Below are 22,698 nucleotides of genomic sequence, written 5' to 3' on the forward strand. Positions count from 1 at the left end.
ACCTATAAATAAGTATGCCGGGGACATAGAAAAAAAAGAAAAGGGCGGAGCCAAGAGTGAAAAAAACGGAAACAGAATTCCCTTGCAGAAGACAGCAAAAAGCTTGAAATGGAGGCTGTGGTGGGAATGAGGCTAACATTATTTGTTGTCTATCTATCGAGTTTTCTTACATAAGAGGACTGTCAATATAATAAGTATAGAGTCAATGATGAGACCGAGCAAGGACCGTAAATTCCAGTCGCGGAAGTTCTTACGTAATAAATCATGAGATTCTAAGACATCGTGGGCAACCTTCTTCAAAAACGCGTAACGATATTTCTTCAAGATTTCTTCTTCGTCCTCTATCTGTTTCGCATTCAATGTTGGAAAAGACAATTGCGTGTCTTCGAAGTTATCGTGATCCTCTTCGCTGTTGCTATCACTAAGTTCCTGAATGGTGCGGACCTCCTGCAGGACCTCCTCCTTTAGGGGAGCTAGTGATCTTTTCGTGATGATTTCACATTCATAAAATCCAGGGTATTCGTCCTCTTGCAAGCTTTGGAACTCCAATTCATGTGGTTGCCAAAATTGTAGGAACCACCAACTTAAAAGATTTATTAGCCAGAAAATTGGACACACGATGCCGAAAATGAAAAATCTTGGCAACCAAGGTTGCATAGGCACACTCATTTTACATGATTTACATTGGCAACAGCATTTTTTAATCCAGGGATTCTCATCATCCTCAAATGGCGCGGTCAGTTTTCTCGTTTTATTCTTGCTAATTGGTGCTAAAATTGTCATGTTCTTCTTGTTCCTCTCTGTAGATTAGGTACCACAGGAGTACAGACGTCACAAATAGTAGCGGTATTCCTGACAATGCCGTTACTTTATATGTTTTTAGTGAGTTCTTTGCTACATTGTACTTAGCATGTAAATTTCCCGATGCGGTAATTACGTTTCAAATTCATTTCAACTAGCATAATGACAGCAAAAAAATAAAAATATTTGAAACATCCCGTTTTCTCGGGAGTAATACGTGTCTTGAAGATGTGTCACATTACCCATCATTACATCCCCGCTTATACCCCATTGTGCCTACTCAAATATATATTAAAATAAATTGGAAAGTAAACAATAAAAAAGTACAGATTAGAAATTGTAATTACAGTTATAGTACAAATCTTTCAATAGGACAGAGAAAGGAAAGATAGCCCTAAATGCATGTCCGATTTCTTATGATGATGTTGAAGATGAAAAAGAAGACATCCTTGTTGATGCTGATGCTGATGTTGATGCCTTTTTTTGCTTCTTTTTGAGGATTATCTTATCCATGTATGATTTTATAAATTCTTTCACTTTATTTCTTTTCTCCTTGCTTAAATCGTTGGGGGGGGCCCTTGATGAATTTTTTTTCAGCTCCTTTGTAGTTAAAATTTTCACGATATCTTTAGCGCATTGCTTTATGTTCTCATGATCAAACTGTTTACTTTGTGGGTTGCCTCTTATTAAATTTGGTACAAAGGATGCGAAAAATTTATTCCAATTGTGCTCTAGTCTTTGAGATTGCGAAACATTTCTCCTTTTCAAACGCTTGGCTTCTTTAGCTTCCACGAGTTTTTTAGCTTCTTCCTTTTGTAATTCCTTTTGTTTGTTAGCTTCCGCTATGATATCTTCCAAAACAATTTTTCTTTCATTCTCGAGTTTTAACTTCTGTTTTAAACTTTCCAATTCCTCTTGCTTGGCTCTTTCTAAAGCGATTCTTTCGTATTCAAGTCTTTTTTGTTTTTTCCTCTCATATTCTTCATCGCTCAGCTTATGTTTCTTAGGATCTGAATTACTAACCGTTTTTGAAACTCCACCACTACCAGTAGGATCTACCGGTGTACTTGATCTTGGACTAAAAACCTTAGAAGATCCCGTCGGTGGGTAATGTAGTTTGGTTTTTTGTTCTGCATTATAATACAAGGGACGGCCATTTTCATGAATGATTTCCCAGCCTGAGGGTAATCTCACTCTTCTCAAATCTATCATTTTGCTAGATGCGACATTGATGTCTCTCTTGGTGATTCTTTTATATGTTTCAAACTTAGACCATTTCTCCGATAATCTGTCGCACTCTGGCTTCAAGTCTGGGCATCTTGAGGACAGAGCTCTAATTACGTCGTCAATTTGTGAAGATTCGATACCATTTTTGGTTGTCTTGGGTAGTTCCAACAAAAAATCTAATATTTTTTCAATCATTATCTTTTTATCGTCCTCTTCAACGTCACTTTCTTCCTCCTCTTGCCGTGACTGTTCAGGATCAAAAAGTTTGAGCATTTTACTGAAACATGTATACCCATGTAGCTTAATAGCTTGATGACGAAGGGAATTATCATCAATGGTGAAAAGTCTATTCAATAGCTTAGATGCAATTATTTTATTATCTTGCTGCAGTAGCACACTCATGATTTTCGTCACATCCACTGAATTATCGATAGATTTGATTTCCAAGGACTGGAGAAATTCTATATTTATGTTTTCATTTTCATTCTTGATTATTGGTTCACCACTTAATTTTTTCAATTTTAGCCACTTTTTCTCCATGGAGACAGTGACGCCCAAGGCATCAGCAATGTTCTGAGGTAACAAAGATGCCGCGTCTGTTTGAGTCTTACCACCGAGAAACCCAATACAATTGGGCTCTTCGCAATAGCATTTTTGAGCTTGAGCGCCGTACCGATCCACGTTATAGTCAAAAGTGATTTCTTCACCTTTCAAAATTTTCCTTTGGGCAAAAATACCCATGCGTAACTTACCCTTGACAACCCATTTATTGACATATGCATTGGGGCTACAAGAGTGGTTACAAAACCTTGCCAATGAACCCTTCACTGTGGCGTCAATGAATTCACGCGTTTGTAACATCATGAAATAAAAATGCTTGAAGTGACGCTGGTCATAGTCTATTAATCTATCTCTAAACTCCATTTCTTCAATCACTTCACCTTTGTATTCGTAGATAAACTGGTTAGCTTCTATATCCTGTTCGGCTCTTACACCGTACCCTTTATGCTTCGTCTTAAATATGGCTATTGGAGCATACTGTTTCTTTTGGAACCGTTGGTTTTGACAGTCATCGCCACAAGATGAACACAGGTTGTTTACACACTCTATTAAAGTAAGCCTATTGATACAGTCCGAATCTTCGTCACAGGCATGGTTGATTCCGTCTGAGAACTCTTCAAAACAGTCACATTCCATGAAATCATTATTCTCAAACGTTCCAATTCTCTTATTCGCGTATATGCAGTCTTCCAAGTTTTCAAACTTGGACAGTGCTTCCTGCGTGAGATCAGGCTCTTGGTCAAAAAGCTTCAGGGGTTTACGGCCTTCATCATTAAGCTTGTGTAATTCATTTTCATCTTCCGATGGACTCACACTATTATTCTTCGACATAGTCACGCAACAACAACCGGGAAAAAGGAAAAGCCTAGCAGCACAACCACGCAATTCTCTATCACCAAATAAAAAGCCTCTTTTAAAAGCTCTTAACGTGACCTTCCATGCTGATGAATAACCACCAAATTGCCAATGATTCTAATAGTTTCTTAGAATTTTTCACATGGTTGTAATGAATAAAAAAAACGAACGTCGAAAGCGATATACATCACGTGACCCATTTCTGAATATCTAAGCTCACCCCAATAGCTGTTACCGCAATTCAGTTAAACAGTGTAGATGCCCTCTCAGATCAATGTATCCACTATATCCGAGGAATCAGCCACAGGCTTCGAGGAACGGGCCACGACGAAATCATTATGTACCCTCTTCTCAACACTCGAAGCTAGCTTCTTCTTGTCGGTTCTAAACGAAACGCCTTGTTGAAAAAGGCCGATAAATAGAGGAAGCAACCGCAGGAAATATATATAAACGCATGTCAAAATGTCTGGTTGATGGCGGAGTACTTTTCCCTCTATGTTTTTGATTTGGGGAACACAAGGTTAACCAACAAGCATTGGACTCACATAAACACAAACAAACACATATATACATAAAGAGATGGCTTCAGAAAAGGAAATCAAAAGAGAGAGATTCTTGAGCGTTTTCCCTAAGATTGTGGAAGAGTTGAATGCATCGCTCCTAGCTTACGGTATGCCCAAAGAAGCATGTGACTGGTATGCTCACTCATTGAACTACAACACCCCAGGTGGTAAGTTAAATAGAGGGTTATCTGTCGTGGACACTTATGCCATTCTATCCAACAAGACTGTTGACCAATTGGGCCAAGACGAATACGAAAAGGTTGCCATTCTGGGCTGGTGTATTGAGTTGCTGCAAGCCTACTTCTTAGTCGCCGATGACATGATGGACAAGTCCATTACCAGAAGAGGCCAACCATGTTGGTACAAGGTTCCTGAAGTCGGAGAAATTGCCATCAACGACGCTTTCATGCTAGAGGCTGCCATCTACAAGCTTTTGAAATCGCATTTCAGAAGCGAAAAATATTATATAGATGTTACGGAACTGTTCCACGAAGTCACTTTTCAAACTGAATTGGGCCAATTGATGGACTTAATCACTGCGCCAGAAGACAAAGTCGACTTGAACAAGTTCTCCTTGAAAAAGCACTCCTTCATAGTGACTTTCAAGACCGCTTACTATTCCTTCTATTTGCCTGTTGCCTTGGCCATGTACGTCGCTGGCATCACCGATGAAAAAGACTTGCAACAAGCAAAGGATGTCTTGATTCCACTAGGTGAATACTTCCAAATTCAAGACGACTACTTGGATTGTTTCGGTACTCCAGAACAAATTGGTAAGATCGGTACGGACATCCAGGATAACAAATGTTCATGGGTTATTAACAAGGCCTTAGAACTTGCCTCTGCGGAGCAAAGAAAGACCTTGGACGAGAACTACGGTAAGAAGAACTCTGCCACAGAAGCCAAGTGTAAGCAGATCTTCAATGACTTGAAAATCGACCAGTTATACCATGAATACGAGGAATCTATCGCCAACGATTTGAAAACAAAAATTTCCCAGGTTGATGAGTCTCGTGGTTTCAAAGGTGATGTCTTGACTGCATTTTTGAACAAGGTTTACAAAAGAAGCAAATAAGACTAAAGTTTTGCTTAGAAATCAGTCGATAAAAAAAACTATAACATAAACTAAATACGGACCATGTATAGGAGATATATACCTTCAAAATAATATAGTATAAGCTTAAAGCCATTATAACTGAGTTTCCCCGTTGCACGTGACTCCAAGCTTATCCTTTCAGCCAATGAAAATGAAGGAAAACTTGATCGGAAATTACGGGTAGTACATACGGGGAAATCGAGCCACCCCCCAAAAAAGCTGTCCATATAATATAAGGAAAGCAATAAACTCATCACTTAGATAACATTTTCTTGAAATGTGCTTAGCTAAACAGTTAATAACTGTACGTTATATATTACCACACAACATAACACAATATTAATAAAATAAATGAGTCCTCCAGGCGGTAAGACTTATATGGGATGGTGGGGCCACATGGGTGGTCCAAAGCAAAAGGGCATAACCTCATATTCGGTGTCTCCATACGCTCAAAAACCACTGCACGGTATTTTCCATAATGCCGTATTCAACAGTTTTAGAAGATTCAAGTCTCAGTTTCTGTACGTTTTGATACCAGCGGGAATTTACTGGTATTGGTGGAAAAACGGTAACGAATATAATGAGTTTCTGTATAGTAAAGCTGGTAGAGAAGAACTAGAGAGAGTCAACGTTTAACATCATTTCCCCACATACCACCGATCTTTTGGCCTTCTAAAAACTTTATATTCTGTACAAAATAAGAGAAAAGAACCCAGTTTATTTATTTAACCTATTTATTTTATCTAGAGCATCAGTGATAATAAATACATTATGCATTTTTCTTTTTGTATATTCTCATTTGCTAACCTTAGAATGTAGGGGTCTATAAACAACACAACATTTCGTCTTTCTCATCCATGAGCTCTGCAATAGTTGCTCAATGGTGATTCTCTTCGTGGGGTCCACCTGGAATGTTCTGTAGAGTGCAATCTTTCTCAACCTGTTAACTTCGCTGCTGACGTGTCTTAATTCCTCGAATAAGTAAAACTGACCATCATTTTTAATTTCGCTGAGAAAAGATTTGAACAGAGAATCTTTTTCAGGGATGGCAATCTTCCAAAGATACTGTCCCATTACCATTGTACAGTAAACTATACCGCAACTCCAACAATCCACCAAACGTGGATCGTATTCTGCATCTCTTATGAATTCTTCGGGTGCCACGTATGGTTCAGAACCCATGGCTCCGCTTTGGAAGTGAACATGCTTCTCCCATGCTGTTTGGAAAACTGAACTCGTGCCAAAATCACAGATTTTCAGCAACCCATTTGGTTGAAATAAAATATTCTCAGGTTTCAAATCACAATGTGCTATACCGTGATCATGCATATATTGAACACCATTCAACAGTTGCTTCATAAAACAGTCTGCCTCTAATGGGTGTAGCGGACTGCCAGAACCTTCTTTCACAGTTTGCATTAATCTTGAACTGCCATTATTCGCGTCATTGGAAATGTTATTTCTTGTTAATAGCGAATATAAATCGCCAGATGCACAAAATTCCATGACTTCTGCAAAGGAGTTGTTATATTCCATTAGATCTAAAATTTTCAAAATGTTTGGTGCATTAAAGACATGTTTTGGTGGTGTGGTTCTTGGAACAGTGCCTGGAACTATCGCATTTACCTCAAAGTGCGGATGACTTAATGAGTGTCCAATGATGAACTCAGAAGTCAGCCTCGTACAAAACTTATCAATCTGATCACCTGGTTTGGGCTTCAACTCTTTGACGGCAAAAAACAACTTCTTACCATTGGAATAGGTACTGTATGGTAATACATCTCTGGCAGTCTTACACCTTGCACATATTTTAACCACCCCGTATGCGCCTGCACCAACGACCCCAATAGATTTCCCGTATTTCTGGGAGCAAGGCTTGTGAGACATGTCGTCATTTGCTGTTCGGGTCTTGTTCTCTGCGTCATCAGAATCTTCCTGCTTGTTGCTATTACTCCTGCCTTCACTATTTCTACTCTTAGCGTTTTCACTTTTAAGACCCTTTCGTATCTTCTCGGATAATGCATTGATTAGCTTCAACTCTTCGGCGCCGACGGCAGCGTTAGGATTCACAATTTGTGGAATATTTTTCCCATCATTTTTCATCAATTCGTCATTGTTACCATTTTTGAGGTTATCCGTTCTTGATTTTTTTAATGATTGGGATTTAATGAATTTTTGAGATGGAATAATGGAAAAAGCTTTCTCCAGATTGATCTGTTCTGTACTTTCTTCATGTTGCTGTTGCATTTGACTCACATCTTTATGAGATTTGAATAATCCACTCAATGAAAACACGGATTTTTGTTTATGCATATTTGTCTCAATATCATTGTCGCCATCCTCGCCATTGTTCAAAGAAGCGTCACTATCCTTTTCGTCGCCACTATCCACGTTTTTATTGTTTGCAATAATTGGCAACACCCTCAGAGTATGTTCATGATATCCATTTTCAAAGACTTTGAAATGGTCTAAATCTAAAATACACTTGCATTCAATTTCTTGGAATTTTGGTAAACTGGATGCACTGATAGAATCTGAGTGGTTTCTTCCTCTCACGTATATCCTGTTACCTGTATTATTAGCATTAGTGGCAGAATTAGTACTTGCCCCGTCATTTCCATTCTTCATAGGTGGTGATCTTGGTGTAGACAAACTATTTTTTCTACTTCTTGTACGACTACCGTTATTACGTACGCCTAAACTGTTTCTCCTTTTAATTTTGGATTCTTCGTCATAATCAAGCATAGCATCAATAGAAAAGTTATTCTCCTGATCTAAGACATGGTTAGCAGTACCGTTTGCAGGATTCGGCGGACCTGTGTTTTGCGGAAAGTTTTTCAGCCTTTCTTTTGGTCGCCTTTCAGCCTCATCGCTACCAACTGTATAACGATGATGAGGTGCATGAACGTCCTTGGAACGCCCGTGTTTCATACGAGCTTGTTCGTCCTTTTTGTTTTGAAGCTCTTCTCTCTCCAATAGATTGGCTTCATCTTCATCCTTTTCACTTATAAAGGATTCCTGAGAGAACATTTCATTTTCTGAATTCAAGGATGGCTCCCTGCTAGGTGACAGTGAAAGCTTAGCAATATTTGGAACGCCCAACTTATGATGCTTGGGAGCCGCTTGAAGAACAGGACTATGTACAGGAGATATAGATGGGGAAGATACGTTACTGGTAGTGATCCTGGCTGGTTGGTGAGAATGTGCTTGGTCCTGACCAGGACGAGGAGAAGGTGCCGCAGCACCATTACTACCTGAGATTCCTGATGGTTTAAATAGACCTTTAATGGATTCGGAGAGAGATCTCGCCCTCTTCAAAGATGTGTGGCGTGAAAGCTTCTCATCTCCCATAGCTTTTATTTTTTAGATTTTTTTTATTTAGCAAGTTTCTCTATCTCTTTGATGAGAAAAAAGTAGATGGAAAGAGTAGATCTTTTCGTAGACTATAATGCTTTCTATTCCAGTAAAATGTACACGTGTAGAATCGACGTTTAGACCTGTTTGGAGGGGACAATTGTCATTTATTTGCTTACACCAAGGGGCTTATGCTAAAAAAATTGATAAATAGAAATCCTTCAGTTTAAGATGCAAGTTCGAAAGTGGCGCGGCGAGCTGTGTAGAAAATCAAAGACAAAAGCGTGAAATAAGGGCATTTGCATGGCAAGAATACGCCTGGGTTACACGGCGCATAAGACCTGTAAGAATATGGATTTCATTTTATCGCAGTATTATCGATAAGGGCGTTGAAATTCGTTTTGAAAGACTGTTGCTACGTAGAAAGTAGAAAAAAAGTATGGAAAAAAGTATAGATGAGGAAAAAATTACAACAGAACATTCCTCATTAGAAGTCATGGAAAAGATCTGCATATTGATCTTCGCCTTGAATGCCATAGTTAATATCTTCCTCGGGGTACTTATCGAACTGCGAGGTATCACCTTGTCCCTGTTGAATGGGCGGTTCATACGGTGTTTCTATATTTCTAGATAATAATTTTTCCCAGACGACCTCTTTGAACCAAGGATGGTTTTTGACGTCCTCTGTACCATTTTGTAAGTTACCCAGTCTTTGACTCAAATCCCTTGTGATCAACCTACTCAACAAATCCTTGACATCTTCGTTGAAAAATGGTGGAAATCTTAACTCGGCATTCAAGATTTTCTCATAAGTTTTCATTGTATTCGAGTCATAAAATGGAGTGTATCCGGCCAGCATTTCGTAAATAAGTATGCCAAAACTCCACCAATCGATGGATTTATTATAAGGCTTTGTACTGACTACTTCAGGCGCTATGTAATCTGGAGTACCACATAACGTGTATGTGACGTCAGGAACGTATTTTGCAAACCCAAAATCGGTTATCTTGATATGTCCGTTCTTATCTAGAAGGATATTTTCAGGTTTCAAGTCCCTGTAAATGATATCTTTGCTATGCAAGTATTCCAGAGCCAGACACACTTCTGCGGCATAAAATTTAGCGACTGGATTAGGGAATCTTTGGGACTTTCTTAGAAGAGAGAACAACTCTCCACCCTCAATATAATCCATAATCATAAAAATCTGCTGAGAATCTTGAAAAGTCCCCCACATTCTGATTATAAATGGATGTGTCACGATGGAAAGCATCAATCGCTCATCGTTTGTATGTTCCACCTGCTTCAATCTCACCACAATTTCCTTTTTTAACACTTTCATGGCATAATATCTGCCATTGTGCCTTGATCTGATTAAGTGAACCCTACCAAAAGAGCCGGTCCCCAATGTTCTCAATATTTGGAAGTCCTGTAGACTGTATTTTCCTCCTGTAACCCTTGCCTGTGAGATGAATTGCTTATATTGCTCTTCGTTGTAATAAGTCACCTGTGAATGTTTCGGTTTCTCTTGAGTTTCCTCACTCTCGTTTTCTGCATCCTTGTCTTCATTTTCGCCTTTTGTAGCAGTTGTTTCCTTTTCACTTCCTTCATCCGTATGTGATTCCTCACCTTGTCTATCATCTAAAGGCTTTTGACCACCTTCATTCTGTTCCTCAGTCGACATAACCAAAAAAAGTGGAGTTTTCACGCAATCAATTACTGTTCATGCACTGGTTAAGCTAAAAGAACACTGTTTTGAGTGCTACCTTCGATGCTGATAAAAGAGGCAAGCAAATCAATATGAAAAATAAAGTATGAACAAAGAAAGATTGTAGACTCCTAATGTTTACCGGCTTAAGGTTTCAAATGAACGCAATCGCAGCTTCAATGGAGTAGCACACCTGAATGCCCAACTTTGCTGACCAAAGACGGTGGATGAATAATTTTTCAAGCAAAGGGATACTATCTCCCCCTTGATTATTATGTCAGATAATTGTCAGATCCCGCCCCTCCCCCCTAATAGCGCGAAAAAGATCATCGTGAAGATGCGGAAAAAAGCCAATGTGCCATAGGAATCATGTCTTTACTAGACTAAAGAATAGAGCAAGACCTCAGAGAATTGGTGGAAGACCTGCAGGATGGCCGAGAATAACAACTTAGATTTTAACGAGGGAATAACGACAATAAATAGTACGTAGGATATATAATAGTCTAAGAATCGTTCAGTGGGGGGTGACTGTAAATCCTCAGGAAAAATGTCAAGAAGATGGCAACAATACTTGTTGAGAACGGTATATACATAAACAGGCTGGGGTTGACGGAGACTGTGCTGCCGTACAACTCAAGCAGGACGGGCGGAATGATAAGCATAACGCATGATCTTACCAAGGCCATTGCTCCGAACATCTCACCCGTATGGTTTTTTGAGGTATATTTAATGATACCCGATTGCAAAGTTGGTGAGCAAAAGGCGCTTAGTGCTTGTAAAAGAGCAAAGACCACCATCGAAGTGGAACTTTTCTGGCCAAATTGTATCATGACGAAGAGACTCAGTGTTATGACTATCATAGAAAATCGGATACAAAAGATGTCTATCTTATCTATTGAATGGTTCAAATGTTGATAAATTCGTTTCAGCACATATAGTAACGCAGGCGACACGATCAGTAAAACAATACCTCTCCCAATACCCAATATTGATATGAAATAGCCCAACTCCACCGCATGCCACTTGTATTCGTATGTAGAGAATAAAACCAATGCTGGCATACATGACGTCGTACCGCAGACGAATAATATATCGAGTACCACGAGTAATATAACAGTTTGCCGCGGCACTAAAGAACCTGTGCTGTCTGGTTTCAGCCACAGTTTTTTTACTGGAGCGAGCAGATCCATTAGCCTCCTTATTTGGAATTTACTATAAGTAATAGATTGATACTTTCGTGTATCGTCAGAACCTGATTGTGATCTTAGTTTTTCCCTCCTCTTGGTATAACTTGACTGCGAAAGGGCCAGCTGAGTTTCATGACGGGGTTCCACCATGAGAGTTTCACATATTATGAGCGCTAGCGTGACGAATACTATAGCTGTGTAGATGGGGATAAAACCATTGCCATGGGTCCACTTGACTAGGAAAGATCCAAGCATGGGACCTACACCCATGGTGGCATAGATACAGCTCATCATTATCCCTATTGTCACCATTCTATGTTCAGTTTTCACTACATCTGACACGTAACTATTCCCATTTGCCACTAATGCAAATAACCCGCCGAATGATGGGACAATACAGGCAGTAAGAATAATGGCCCATTTATGGTACCTCATCTTGGATGATAGAGTAAACACGTGCGTCAAAAGTCCAATGATTCTGATACCGCTCATGTATTTGAAAACGCGAACTCTACCTATCCTATCGGATAATTCTCCCCATTTACCTGCCATAAAAATGCTGATTGCTCCAGCTATCATCATAGTAGAGGAAGAAATACTGGAGACTATCATCTGTACAGTTACGGCATCATAATGTCCATCTTCATCTGCAATTCCCTCGGCCACTTTATCCATTACCAGCGGTATTGTAGCCGTCATAGATATAGATTCCGCAATACATATAATCATAACAATACCATACAAGCAAAAAAGCTTTCTGCGTCCATGCTCTCCCTCAATGCTCTTGGCAACACTCAAAATACTGGGGGAACCATACCGTACAGAAACACGACCATTGTTCTCCGCAGTTCCATCAATATCGGCATCAATATCGGCATTATCGTCTTGTTTGATAATTCCTTCCAATACGTTAATTCCCGTCGTTTCCAGCAAATAATCCATTTCATCTGGAGACATCAAACGCGTCATTTCGTCTTCGTCTGTCATTGTTCTGCTTTGATCTTTGCGACTTGAAGAGACGCAGGTAAAATGCAAAAGCAGGCGTTTTATAATCTATTGAACTTTTTCTTCTTGAAGATCAGCCAGCCCTTCCTCTTGTTGGATTTTTCTAGAAACCCTTTTTTTTTATTTTCCAGAAAGGGCAGAAAAACCGGGATATCGTCCAGAGTCCAATAGCGAGTATTAAGTGTACCATGGCGTTGTGAGATGTATAGCACATGAGGGTCTAGGTTCTCGGCAAAGAAGGCAGTTCTCCTGTGATGTTTGAGGTGGCAGTGTCAAATTTTTATTTCTACTGTTTGATAATATCTATTCTCTTTGATTAACGCTCTAGTATAGTGTAAATCTCTAATAATGAAACTAAATAATAATAATCTAGAAAGTATAATTCTGGATCTTTCCGAAGATAGTCCAATCAAAAACTGCTGTCACATTGCTTAGAAAAATTGTCAACAACCTGCATCTGTCTTGCTTGTACGATTCTCATTTTTTCTGTTAAACTTCTATCAAATTCCAAGCATGTTTTCCAGGCTACAATATTCTGTTTCTCCATTAATTTTTCACCGAGCTGCATGTCTGCTCTGTAACGCCGTAATGATGCTTGTAACAACTCTTCCTTGAGTTCATTGCAGTGATTATTGAACATTTGCACATCGAGCTTCAAAGTTTTCAAGTCGGTCGATGCATTAAACTCTAAAATTTCTGGAATTTTCAAACTCAAAACGTTAGATGTAATTCCGTACTGTTCCAATGATAGTTCAGACTGTACATGATTACCTTCTCTTTGGATATCACTTGAGGTCTGACTCTGTACCGTCTTAGGTCTCTTAAAAAGATTAATCGAGTCCAATGATTCATTAATCGCATTCATGACAAAAAAGTCCTTCTCTTCCGGTAAGGATTTTGATAACTCTTCTAACGATATGCCGTCCTTCTTCCTTCTTTTTATTCCTTTAGGTTCTCTGATAGATAACTCTTCTATATTAATTGTTTCACTGTAACTTTTCTCGTTTGTTTGACTTTTACGAAGAGATGTATCCTTATTCCCATCGTCTACACTGCTTATATTTAGTTTTTCAACAATATCTCTCAAGATGTTCCATCCTTCAGCCGTTTTTGAGGTTGTAGGCATTTCTTTAGTAGGGGAAACCGATCTTCTGTTTTGATTTCTATTTTGGAATTTGCTTCTTGCGTAATGTCTATATTCATGATTGTAAAAGGGTGATTGCAAATTTGGTTCAGAGGATCCATTAGAAAAAACATTGATTTTGGGCAATTTAAACTGTTTATATTCCATTTCTTCTTCTGTATCTTCTTTTGACAAATTTCTTCTTTCCTTTTTTGATTCTTCATTGTATTTTTGGTATTCCTCAGGGCCACTACACATCGTTGTCTCTGCATGATATCGTACTTCTTCTTCATCATTTAATACTGATTTTTCACGGCATGATGATTCATCATTGCTCGTTTTTTTACCTAAGGTTTCCCATATTTCTTGGAAGGGCGAGCTCGCATTCACTGAACTGGGACTAGTCATCCTTACTTTTGAGGCTCCATTAGTTTCATGGAATAAAGAGTCAGCATCTGGAGTTTCATATTTGTTCTCCTTTTTAAATGAATAATAATGATTTCGCTGATAGCCTTTCAAGTTAAAGGACTTGAATATGGGAACCTTACTCTTAGATGATGTGTTCACTTTCTTACCTACCCCAAAGCCATACGGTTGCTGTTCATAAGGTTTACCTTGCCTGTGATGAATCTCAGATTTAGTGGGCTTCTGATTCGTTTCGTGAGGTTCCTTTACTTTATTCTTGAAAGTATAACAGTATTTCTTCTGCTGGTAAGTGTATAGGCCTTTAATTTTCAAATCCCGATCATATCGAAGCTTTTGGTCCTTATCAGTCAATATAGAGTGTGCATGTACAACAGCCTTGAAGAGATCCTCACATTTATCAGATTTCGTTTTATCTGGGTGAAGCAACCTAGCCAGCTTCAAATATGATTTATGTACTTCTGAGGACGTGGCATTCGAAGTTAAACCTAGTATTGAGTAGTATGTTGTTCTATCTAAGTGCGGTTCTATTACCTGAGACATAAGAATAGTAATATACAGGCAGCAGAATATGAATAACCGCTTTATCGCAGCCTATATTATGCATTTCAGGACCATTTGCTTCAGACCTCAAAAAGTCAGAAGGCATCGCCTCAAATGTTTTTAAGATGGCCGATTCGGAAATCGAGAAAGCTTCACAATAGCGAACATGGAGAAACAAACAAATTGGAAAAATGGGACGAAAATAGCTAATTTTAGATATGCAAAGGAATTTTTTCAAATAAATAACATAGTCCTTTACCCTTTGCTCCAAATGTATAATTGATTACTAATAATGTTTGAAAAAAATTAACTCCGATACGGGGAGTCGAACCCCGGTCTCCACGGTGAAAGCGTGATGTGATAGCCGTTACACTATATCGGATGGCAAATTATAGAAAATTTACTTCAGCGTAACGTCCCATTTGAATAAGAAATATGAAAGCACAATCAAGATTCAAGATTATTATTTATGTTGCTAGAGTATTGTTGTTGGAATAAGTGACTACGAATATACACTTATTCGTGAAATTGGAGTAGGTGATGACGGACTTTATCTTGATAATTAGTAGTATTAATTATGAATAAAAGCAGAACTCTTTCTTATATTATATAAGAGAGGTAAATAAAAACACACGCCGATTGGACATGTTAAGTATATTCAATGTAAAAATAAACTAGGGAATTTACTATAAGTTCAATGTAACGACTCATATCACTTATACATATAGATTTCAAGTTGATGTTCAATTAATGGATCTTTTATTTCAGTTAAGCCCACTTTGCGAGTAGCTCGTTTAGCATTCCTTCATCCTGCTAAAGATACGACATCTTTGTAACATATACAAAGTACACTTTTGAATACGATCTGAATACTTCAGATAGTAATGATGACTAGTTATGTGAATATTGCTAAACCTACTTGTTCCAACACTTTAACATGATACTAATCATGTTTGGGTAAGTGAATGCAAACGTTCTTATGATGATATTGTTGGAACAATAATCAACTATCCATCAATTTACTAGTACAGCTGATTAATACATTCAATCACGTAACTAGAAGATTATCATATACGGTGTTAAGAAGATAACAAAAATTATTAGACCAGTGAAATAAGATTCAGAACAGTCATCGAATTTAGTGGAAGCTGAAGTGCAAGGATTGATAATGCAATAGGATCAATGAATAACGACGTATAAAATGAAGAAAGAAATAACAATAAGATTATCTAAAATTGTCGATTCCGTTTTATGGATTCCAAAACCCATGGGGAGAACTTCTGGTATATTATATATACATAATATTATCAACTTTATCAAAAATGGAATCTTATTAATTGTCACAAGTTTTTACTGGCTATGAAAACAAGGAAGAATTGAGTATAAGATTATGTCGAATTGCCAATTCCCTTTCGGGGATTTTTAAATCTCGAAGGTGAACTTCCAATATGTTGTATATACCTTAAATCGAAAATGGGATCCTTAAAATTAGTAGCAATGGATGAAAACGTATGGAAAAAAGATAAAAATAGCCACACCATTTTGTATAATTGGTAATTCACCCTGTTGATTCCTAAATATTGGGGAGAACTTATAGCATATTCAAGATATATAATATTATCGTCTCTACCAGAAATGGAATTCCAACATCACAAGATTCAAAATTATACCACATAAGAGTACTCTTCTGAAAAAAATAGTCTATATGAAGGCACAGGGTTCACGAAAAGAGAAGTGAACTCACTAAAGCGCCGTTTAAGATAAGAAGTCCAAAGAAAACTAAATCATATTATCAGTTGATTTGAACCCACACAGCACCGCGAATTGCTTCCCACGTAAGCGCGCCAATTGCTGTGCATTAACACGAAAGCAGCTCATCTAAACCGCTAGCAAATTTGTTCATCTTTAAACACGCCTGTCGAGTTCGTCCGCCAGTATTGTGGCGATGTATTTTGCCTCCGTTTACTCATTTCTGTAGTGCCAATAAAACCCCGAGAATATCATCTGATGCTCCCTTCTCCCCCCTAAATATTTGTTTGGATCAACTGTGAAAAAGAATTCAGGTTAACGTCGAAGCTGAAGAGGAAAATGCAAACAAAGCAAGCCACAGATCCAATTGAATTTGTTTGCTTCGCATGCTATATACAAACTTGTTACGCCAAAGTTCGAAATTCACCAAAAATATAGCTGCACAGCCCAATTATGGTCCAAAATCCCCATTAGTGAAAGGTAGGCTGTATACTAACCTTCTAGTTACATCACTGTATGGAACAGGTCTGGCATGTTTATATCTAGAATCACAGAGCTTGAAGAAGTCCAAAACGAAGCAGTACCCTCTTGCTATCTCAAAAGATGACGTCGTAGATATAGTCCACGACGCACCAAATAGGATATTCAAACCAACACTTAGTACACAGGAAGAGGAAGTGCAAGATTTGGAGGGAAGTGACCTTCATAAAGTAGTTCATTCTCTGACTTATAGTGATGTCTCTCAATTCGCAATCGCTTGGGGGTTTCTCATTCAACTATCGAACCTCATCGGCAACTCTTCATTGGGCAGAAAATCTATATTTTATAGGGGGAGTGTTCTTAGCGTTATTGGGTTTCCGCCCTTGATTTATATGGCCCTCAGGCTTAGAATGAAGCAACTGCAGAAAGTTGGAGTTCATTTTGAATGATCCGAAAGGCAAATAAAACGTAATACATCATGAAAAGAATAGATGAAAACTTTCTATATGAATATGTAAAGTTCTAAGATACACTATAAACTACTAGACAAATATTGTTTTCTATTTTGTTTAGTTATATATCCCAGTACAATCGAAACTCGCATGATCGTAGTGTCGTTTTCTCAACAATCAACGAGACCCACTGTTTGTAGATGGACCGGATTGCATTGGCCCCCGATAGATTGATCGTAAAGGTTATAGAAGCTACCGGACAAACATTGGTAGAAAATATCCTTGTCACCAATTGCTAAAGTTCCATGCTTTGTTATCGACCAGCCACCAGCGTAAATAGCACCTGCTTGTGGAGGAGGTCCATCAAACTGAAATTGCCTATTTGCTACTATAGAACCGATTCTACCATTGGAGTCAATGAGGACACCGTCATGTAATGTTACAGCCAAAGTTCCAGAATTCTTGCAAGCTTGCACTTTAATTACAGTTTCCTTATTTGATTTATTTGTCGGCTCTAGCTTACCCTTTGGAGCATCATCCTTACTGCCAATTGGTGAGGTGGTGACTTGCACTTGACCATCATGGATTTGAGATATGGCAGTTGCGGTTTTAGTTGCAGTTTTAGTTGCAGTTTTAGTTGCAGTTTTATTAGAAGTTTTCGTTGCAGTTTTCGTTGCAGTTTTCGTTGCAGTTTTCGAGGAGACCGCGGTCGTGGACTTTGTAACAATGCTTTTTACTGTTGTCACTTGTAATTGACCGTCACCTATTTGTGACACTATATGCGACACCGTCGGAGGTACTTTTTGCGTGGTAACCTGTAATTGACCGTCGGCTATTTGTGAAACTGGAACAGGTACCTTTTGTGTCGTAACTTGCACTTGACCGTCATTAATCTGTGAAATGATGTTTCTTTTGACTTTACTCTCACTGACAGTGAAAGGTATAACAGCAAGACCAAAAGAAGTTCGGTAATCTGTAGTACCACCGTCCATTTTGGAGCTTGGCGTTAAAGTCGCCCATGGTTCTGGTGGAGCATATGCAGCTAGTGAAATACTAGTTAATAGGGATGTTAAAAATGCTTTCTTGAAATACATATTGGGCGTTTTACTTGATTAGGAGTTTGTCGAGAATCAGTTTACTGCTGACAAGAAAATCAGAACAAGAATTAAAAAGTATGTACAAAGTAATATCTGTTTTCTCAGCATTTTATTTTGCTTCTCCTACACAAGGAACATTTTTGTGAAAATCGAGAAATGCTAGTAATCATAGTTCCATCTTACACAAAAGACACAGCATTGTTTTGTGGCTCTTAACGCGACCTATTTCTTCTCTTCTTTTCTCTTTTTCACTCTACTTGCCCTGCTTCTTATATCACGTCACGCTCGAGGCGAGGTCGGGTAGTTATACATTTTTTAAAGGTTCTTTCAAGTCTAAGTGAGATCGGTTCGTTCTTAAGGAACGAGAACCTTGTGAATGAATAAGGCAATAGTAAGAATGTGATCATAAAGGAATATAAAAATAAATCTGATCAGTTAATTCTATGCTTCTTCCTAATGGTTGCCACCAAAACGCCATAATTTGAAGTGGAAACCCAACCTTTGTCCCTTTTTGGCAAAAAAACAAAAACGTCCGCACCTATGCGCGTGCTTTTCGTCTTTAGGAAAGCACACTGTACAAGCTTTAGTTGAGCTAATTTTGAAAGAGTAAAAAATGTCAGAAACAGCAAAGATTAAAAAAGCGATTGTCCGAAACCTGCACAATGATTACCATAACCAGCGAGTGTAATCGAAAACAGTAAAACTCCTTGAGTGAAATTACCGTTAAGGATAAAGCATAATCTTACTGGTAAATACTGTGAAATAGCAAAAAGGAGAAACTATGATTTTATTATGTTAAACCCCGCCATCCGCCATTAAAGCAGTAAACATAGTAAAAAAAGAAAAAAAGAAAATGGCAAAAACGACAAACAGCTGAACGATAGTCAAATCTGTAAGAGCAGAAAAACATTTTTCTTCATTATCCTGGCCGTCAATCTATGTGGAGATAAATTCAAAATTCGGCCAAAGGTGCGTTAAAGGATAGGCTTGTTATTACAATTCGTGCAGGCAGGTCCGACAGCTCCAGTACGTTGCTGGGCTGCTAAAACGAGTCAATCTCTGCTTTGCCACGTTCATTCCTATCCCTTTCACCCTAATTAGGAGACGCCTTCACAATGCAGATACACATTTTTCACCTTCGTTAGAGAGGGGCTGCGAACAGTAGTTTCTTGTAAGTAGCCCATACTAAATGATCATACTACTTCCTATTTGGGAAATTATCTCGGACCAAAAAAGGCTCACCAATGGCATGCCGTTCATAGTGATATGCTACGGACTCAGCCCAATTTCCAATTTCTTTACCGGATCGGGAAAACTAATGATATTGAGTTCAGCTTTTGTAAAATGGAACACCACATTTTAGGCTAAATTTAGATTTTAGGCGAAATAAGAAAGATCGTAAAAAAGAAATGGTTGGTGAAAAATTATTAGACTATATGGAGTGAATCCTCGAGATATAAAAGGAATACTTAAACCTAATCAGTGATGGGTCTTGTTTCCATCTTCTTACCTAATTGCCTTGGAAAACGTCAATAAGAAACTTGTATTCCTCTCCAAACCCAATACAATAATAATAACTATAATGCAATACAAAAAGACTTTGGTTGCCTCCGCTTTGGCTGCTACTACATTGGCCGCTTACGCTCCATCTGAGCCATGGTCAACATTAACTCCAACAGCTACCTACAGTGGCGGTTTTACTAACTACGCTTCCACCTTCGGTATTGCCGTTCAACCAATCTCCACTACTTCCAGTGCATCTTCTGCTACCACAGCCTCATCCAAGGCCAAGAGAGCCGCTTCTCAAATTGGTGATGGTCAGGTCCAAGCTGCTACCAGCACTGCCGCTGTTTCGACCAAGACCACCGCTGCTGCCGTTTCCCAAATTGGCGACGGTCAAATCCAAGCTACTACCAAAACCACCTCAGCAAAGACCACCGCTGCAGCCGTTTCTCAAATTGGGGACGGTCAAATCCAAGCCACTACCAAAACCACCTCAGCAAAGACCACCGCTGCAGCCGTTTCTCAAATCGGTGACGGGCAAATTCAAGCCACTACTACTACTTTAGCTCCAAAGAGCACCGCTGCTGCCGTGTCTCAAATCGGCGACGGTCAAATCCAAGCTACCACCAAGACTACTGCTGCTGCCGTTTCTCAAATCGGCGACGGTCAAATCCAAGCTACCACCAAGACTACTGCTGCTGCCGTTTCTCAAATCGGCGACGGTCAAATCCAAGCTACCACCAAGACTACTGCTGCTGCCGTTTCTCAAATCGGTGACGGCCAAATCCAAGCTACCACCAAGACCACCGCTGCTGCCGTGTCTCAAATCGGTGACGGCCAAATCCAAGCCACTACAAAGACCACAGCTGCTGCCGTTTCCCAAATCACTGACGGTCAAATTCAGGCCACCACTAAGACTACTCAAGCCGCCAGCCAAGTAAGTGACGGCCAAGTCCAAGCCACCACCGCCACCTCCGCTTCCCCAGTTGCTACCTCTACTGACCCAGTCGATGCTGTCTCCTGTAAGAACTCCGGTACTCTAGAAATGAACTTGAAGGACGGTATCTTGGTTGACGGTAAGGGAAGAATCGGTTCTATTGTTGCTAACAGACAATTCCAATTCGATGGTCCACCACCACAAGCCGGTGCTATCTACGCCGCTGGTTGGTCTATAACCCCAGAAGGTAACTTAGCTATTGGTGACAACGATATTTTCTACCAATGTTTGTCTGGTACTTTCTATAACTTGTACGACGAACACATTGGTTCTCAATGTACCCCAGTCCACTTGGAAGCTATTGATTTAATAGACTGTTGAACGAAAACCGTTGATTTTTTAAAATCTGATGACGTTTTTTTTATTTGCATTGTTTAGAAAGGAAAAAAAGTCCTTTCTACTACTCTAATCGCATCCATTCCTTTGCATTTATTTTTTCTACGGTAAGCCCAAACCATTCCTCAGAATAATTTGGCGATCCATACTTGATGTTTCCCCCATAATTTGTTCGTTTGGCAATCCTAATTCCATTATTGCCCTTTATATATATCTTACGTAAAATATTTTTCTTTTCCAAACTAATTATCTGTATATCTTTAACTAGTATAGTAAGCTTATAAAATATTAAAAAAAAGCTTCTCGAGAAAACGGAAAGGCGGCATAATGACCATCCCATCAGGTTAACACACGCCAAAGTAACCCATTCTCCAAAGTGTATATTAAAGGTCGCATGTGACCATATCTATTTAACAGACTTTACCTATACAAAAGAAACCATCTTTAAAGAACCTTGAAAATGTAATATACAAATCATTCATAGCAAAAATATTTTAATTATAATCCTTCTCTTTCCTCACCTCCAGTTCTTTTCCCTTACATAAATGCACAATTATTAGTATTTAAATGTAGTTGTTTAACAATCGACCAAAGAAACAGCTTCCAAATGAATGGCGCTACATTGTTCGGCGACGTTTTGATCGTACAAGTTGTAGAAGCTACCGGATAGACATTGGTAGAAAACATCACTGTCACCCAAGGCCAAGTAACCGTCTTCAGTAATAGACCAACCGGCGGCGTAGATAGCACCGGCTTGTGGTGGTGGACCATCGAATTGGAATTGTCTGTTAGCAACAATAGAACCGATCCTTCCCTTAGCGTCGGTCAAGACACCGTCTTTCAATGTCAATTCTAGAGTACCGGAGTTCTTACAGGAGCTGTCCTTCAAAGATGGAGTGGCAGCACAAGAAGAAGAGGAGGAAGTTTTAGAGACAGCAGAGGAAGAAGACTTCTCGGTGCTGCTTGGGGTAGCGGTTGTACTGGCTTGAACTTGACCATCAGTGACTTGAGCAGCAGCAACAGTAGAAGCTTGGGTGGCTTGGACTTGGCCGTCACCAATTTGAGAGATAACATCTCTCTTAGCCTTGGAGGAAATTGCTTGAACAGCAATACCGAAGGTACTAGTGTATTGGGCAGCGCCACAAGAAATGGTGGCAGTTGGGGTCAAGGTAGACCATGGCTCACCAGGGGTGTAACCTTCAGCAGAGGCAGTGGCGGATAGAGCAGCAACGGAGGCAGCTAGGGCGACGTTTTTGAATTGCATTGTGGATGTGAGTTTAGCGAGTGAAATAGTTTTTATGTGCCTTATTTTGATTTACAATCTGTGCATAATATATAGAAAAGACTAGGAACAAGATAAACCCGCCGCAAGAGAGGTTGTCTCTCTTTCTTGAATACTTATATACTGACCGTTTGGAGATGAAACCTTCGAGAATTTTCACCCACTGTCTTAACTTGTTTCTTATTTTGTTTTTGTTTATGGACGTTTAGTTTAATCGGCGCGAATTTTTTTGGCGCAGTACACGCCGGCCCGTTTCTTTTGGGCGACCGTGTCTCGATCGTGGCGAAAGGGGAAAAAGAAAAGCTGAAAGGACAAGCCCGAATCTGGCCCGTCCTAATTCTGCGGAATGAAAAGCGGCC

General features: G+C 39.2%; 12 protein-coding genes and 1 non-coding gene across 13 annotated transcripts; 4 read left to right on the forward strand and 9 right to left on the reverse strand.

Annotated features, from left to right (window-relative positions):
- Window positions 1-153: 153 nt before the first annotated feature.
- ASG7 (Asg7p) lies at window positions 154-783 on the reverse strand (the record flags this gene model as incomplete). The annotated part of the gene is made up of 1 exon (XM_056228882.1): window positions 154-783. The coding sequence occupies one exon, from the start codon at window positions 781-783 to the stop codon at window positions 154-156; it is 630 nt and encodes a 209-aa protein (XP_056082956.1).
- Window positions 784-1,215: 432 nt separating this feature from the next.
- SET2 (histone methyltransferase SET2) lies at window positions 1,216-3,420 on the reverse strand (the record flags this gene model as incomplete). The annotated part of the gene is made up of 1 exon (XM_056228883.1): window positions 1,216-3,420. One exon carries the CDS (start codon window positions 3,418-3,420, stop codon window positions 1,216-1,218), a length of 2,205 nt encoding a protein of 734 aa, XP_056082957.1.
- Window positions 3,421-4,023: 603 nt separating this feature from the next.
- ERG20 (bifunctional (2E,6E)-farnesyl diphosphate synthase/dimethylallyltranstransferase) lies at window positions 4,024-5,082 on the forward strand (the record flags this gene model as incomplete). The annotated part of the gene is made up of 1 exon (XM_056228884.1): window positions 4,024-5,082. One exon carries the CDS (start codon window positions 4,024-4,026, stop codon window positions 5,080-5,082), a length of 1,059 nt encoding a protein of 352 aa, XP_056082958.1.
- A 372-nt stretch (window positions 5,083-5,454) lies between these two features.
- Window positions 5,455-5,739, forward strand: QCR8 (ubiquinol--cytochrome-c reductase subunit 8; the record flags this gene model as incomplete). Its single annotated transcript, XM_056228885.1, has 1 exon — window positions 5,455-5,739. One exon carries the CDS (start codon window positions 5,455-5,457, stop codon window positions 5,737-5,739), a length of 285 nt encoding a protein of 94 aa, XP_056082959.1.
- Window positions 5,740-5,898: 159 nt separating this feature from the next.
- Window positions 5,899-8,454, reverse strand: HAL5 (protein kinase HAL5; the record flags this gene model as incomplete). The annotated part of the gene is made up of 1 exon (XM_056228886.1): window positions 5,899-8,454. One exon carries the CDS (start codon window positions 8,452-8,454, stop codon window positions 5,899-5,901), a length of 2,556 nt encoding a protein of 851 aa, XP_056082960.1.
- A 490-nt stretch (window positions 8,455-8,944) lies between these two features.
- TPK1 (cAMP-dependent protein kinase catalytic subunit TPK1) lies at window positions 8,945-10,138 on the reverse strand (the record flags this gene model as incomplete). The annotated part of the gene is made up of 1 exon (XM_056228887.1): window positions 8,945-10,138. One exon carries the CDS (start codon window positions 10,136-10,138, stop codon window positions 8,945-8,947), a length of 1,194 nt encoding a protein of 397 aa, XP_056082961.1.
- A 527-nt stretch (window positions 10,139-10,665) lies between these two features.
- On the reverse strand, window positions 10,666-12,336 carry SKDI10G0550 (uncharacterized protein; the record flags this gene model as incomplete). The annotated part of the gene is made up of 1 exon (XM_056228888.1): window positions 10,666-12,336. One exon carries the CDS (start codon window positions 12,334-12,336, stop codon window positions 10,666-10,668), a length of 1,671 nt encoding a protein of 556 aa, XP_056082962.1.
- A 427-nt stretch (window positions 12,337-12,763) lies between these two features.
- On the reverse strand, window positions 12,764-14,443 carry JJJ2 (Jjj2p; the record flags this gene model as incomplete). The annotated part of the gene is made up of 1 exon (XM_056228889.1): window positions 12,764-14,443. The coding sequence occupies one exon, from the start codon at window positions 14,441-14,443 to the stop codon at window positions 12,764-12,766; it is 1,680 nt and encodes a 559-aa protein (XP_056082963.1).
- A 310-nt stretch (window positions 14,444-14,753) lies between these two features.
- Window positions 14,754-14,825, reverse strand: Skdi_10.trna2E. The gene has a single exon. It is a non-coding gene; the product is annotated as a tRNA-Glu (tRNA).
- Window positions 14,826-16,578: 1,753 nt separating this feature from the next.
- Window positions 16,579-17,121, forward strand: FMP33 (Fmp33p; the record flags this gene model as incomplete). The annotated part of the gene is made up of 1 exon (XM_056228890.1): window positions 16,579-17,121. The coding sequence occupies one exon, from the start codon at window positions 16,579-16,581 to the stop codon at window positions 17,119-17,121; it is 543 nt and encodes a 180-aa protein (XP_056082964.1).
- Window positions 17,122-17,294: 173 nt separating this feature from the next.
- PIR5 (beta-1,3-glucan linked protein) lies at window positions 17,295-18,218 on the reverse strand (the record flags this gene model as incomplete). Its single annotated transcript, XM_056228891.1, has 1 exon — window positions 17,295-18,218. One exon carries the CDS (start codon window positions 18,216-18,218, stop codon window positions 17,295-17,297), a length of 924 nt encoding a protein of 307 aa, XP_056082965.1.
- A 1,585-nt stretch (window positions 18,219-19,803) lies between these two features.
- HSP150 (heat shock protein HSP150) lies at window positions 19,804-21,042 on the forward strand (the record flags this gene model as incomplete). The annotated part of the gene is made up of 1 exon (XM_056228893.1): window positions 19,804-21,042. One exon carries the CDS (start codon window positions 19,804-19,806, stop codon window positions 21,040-21,042), a length of 1,239 nt encoding a protein of 412 aa, XP_056082966.1.
- Window positions 21,043-21,634: 592 nt separating this feature from the next.
- On the reverse strand, window positions 21,635-22,321 carry CIS3 (Cis3p; the record flags this gene model as incomplete). Its single annotated transcript, XM_056228894.1, has 1 exon — window positions 21,635-22,321. One exon carries the CDS (start codon window positions 22,319-22,321, stop codon window positions 21,635-21,637), a length of 687 nt encoding a protein of 228 aa, XP_056082967.1.
- Window positions 22,322-22,698: the final 377 nt, after the last annotated feature.

Source organism: Saccharomyces kudriavzevii (genome assembly GCF_947243775.1).
Source record: "Saccharomyces kudriavzevii IFO 1802 strain IFO1802 genome assembly, chromosome: 10".
Lineage (NCBI taxonomy): Eukaryota > Fungi > Ascomycota > Saccharomycetes > Saccharomycetales > Saccharomycetaceae > Saccharomyces > Saccharomyces kudriavzevii.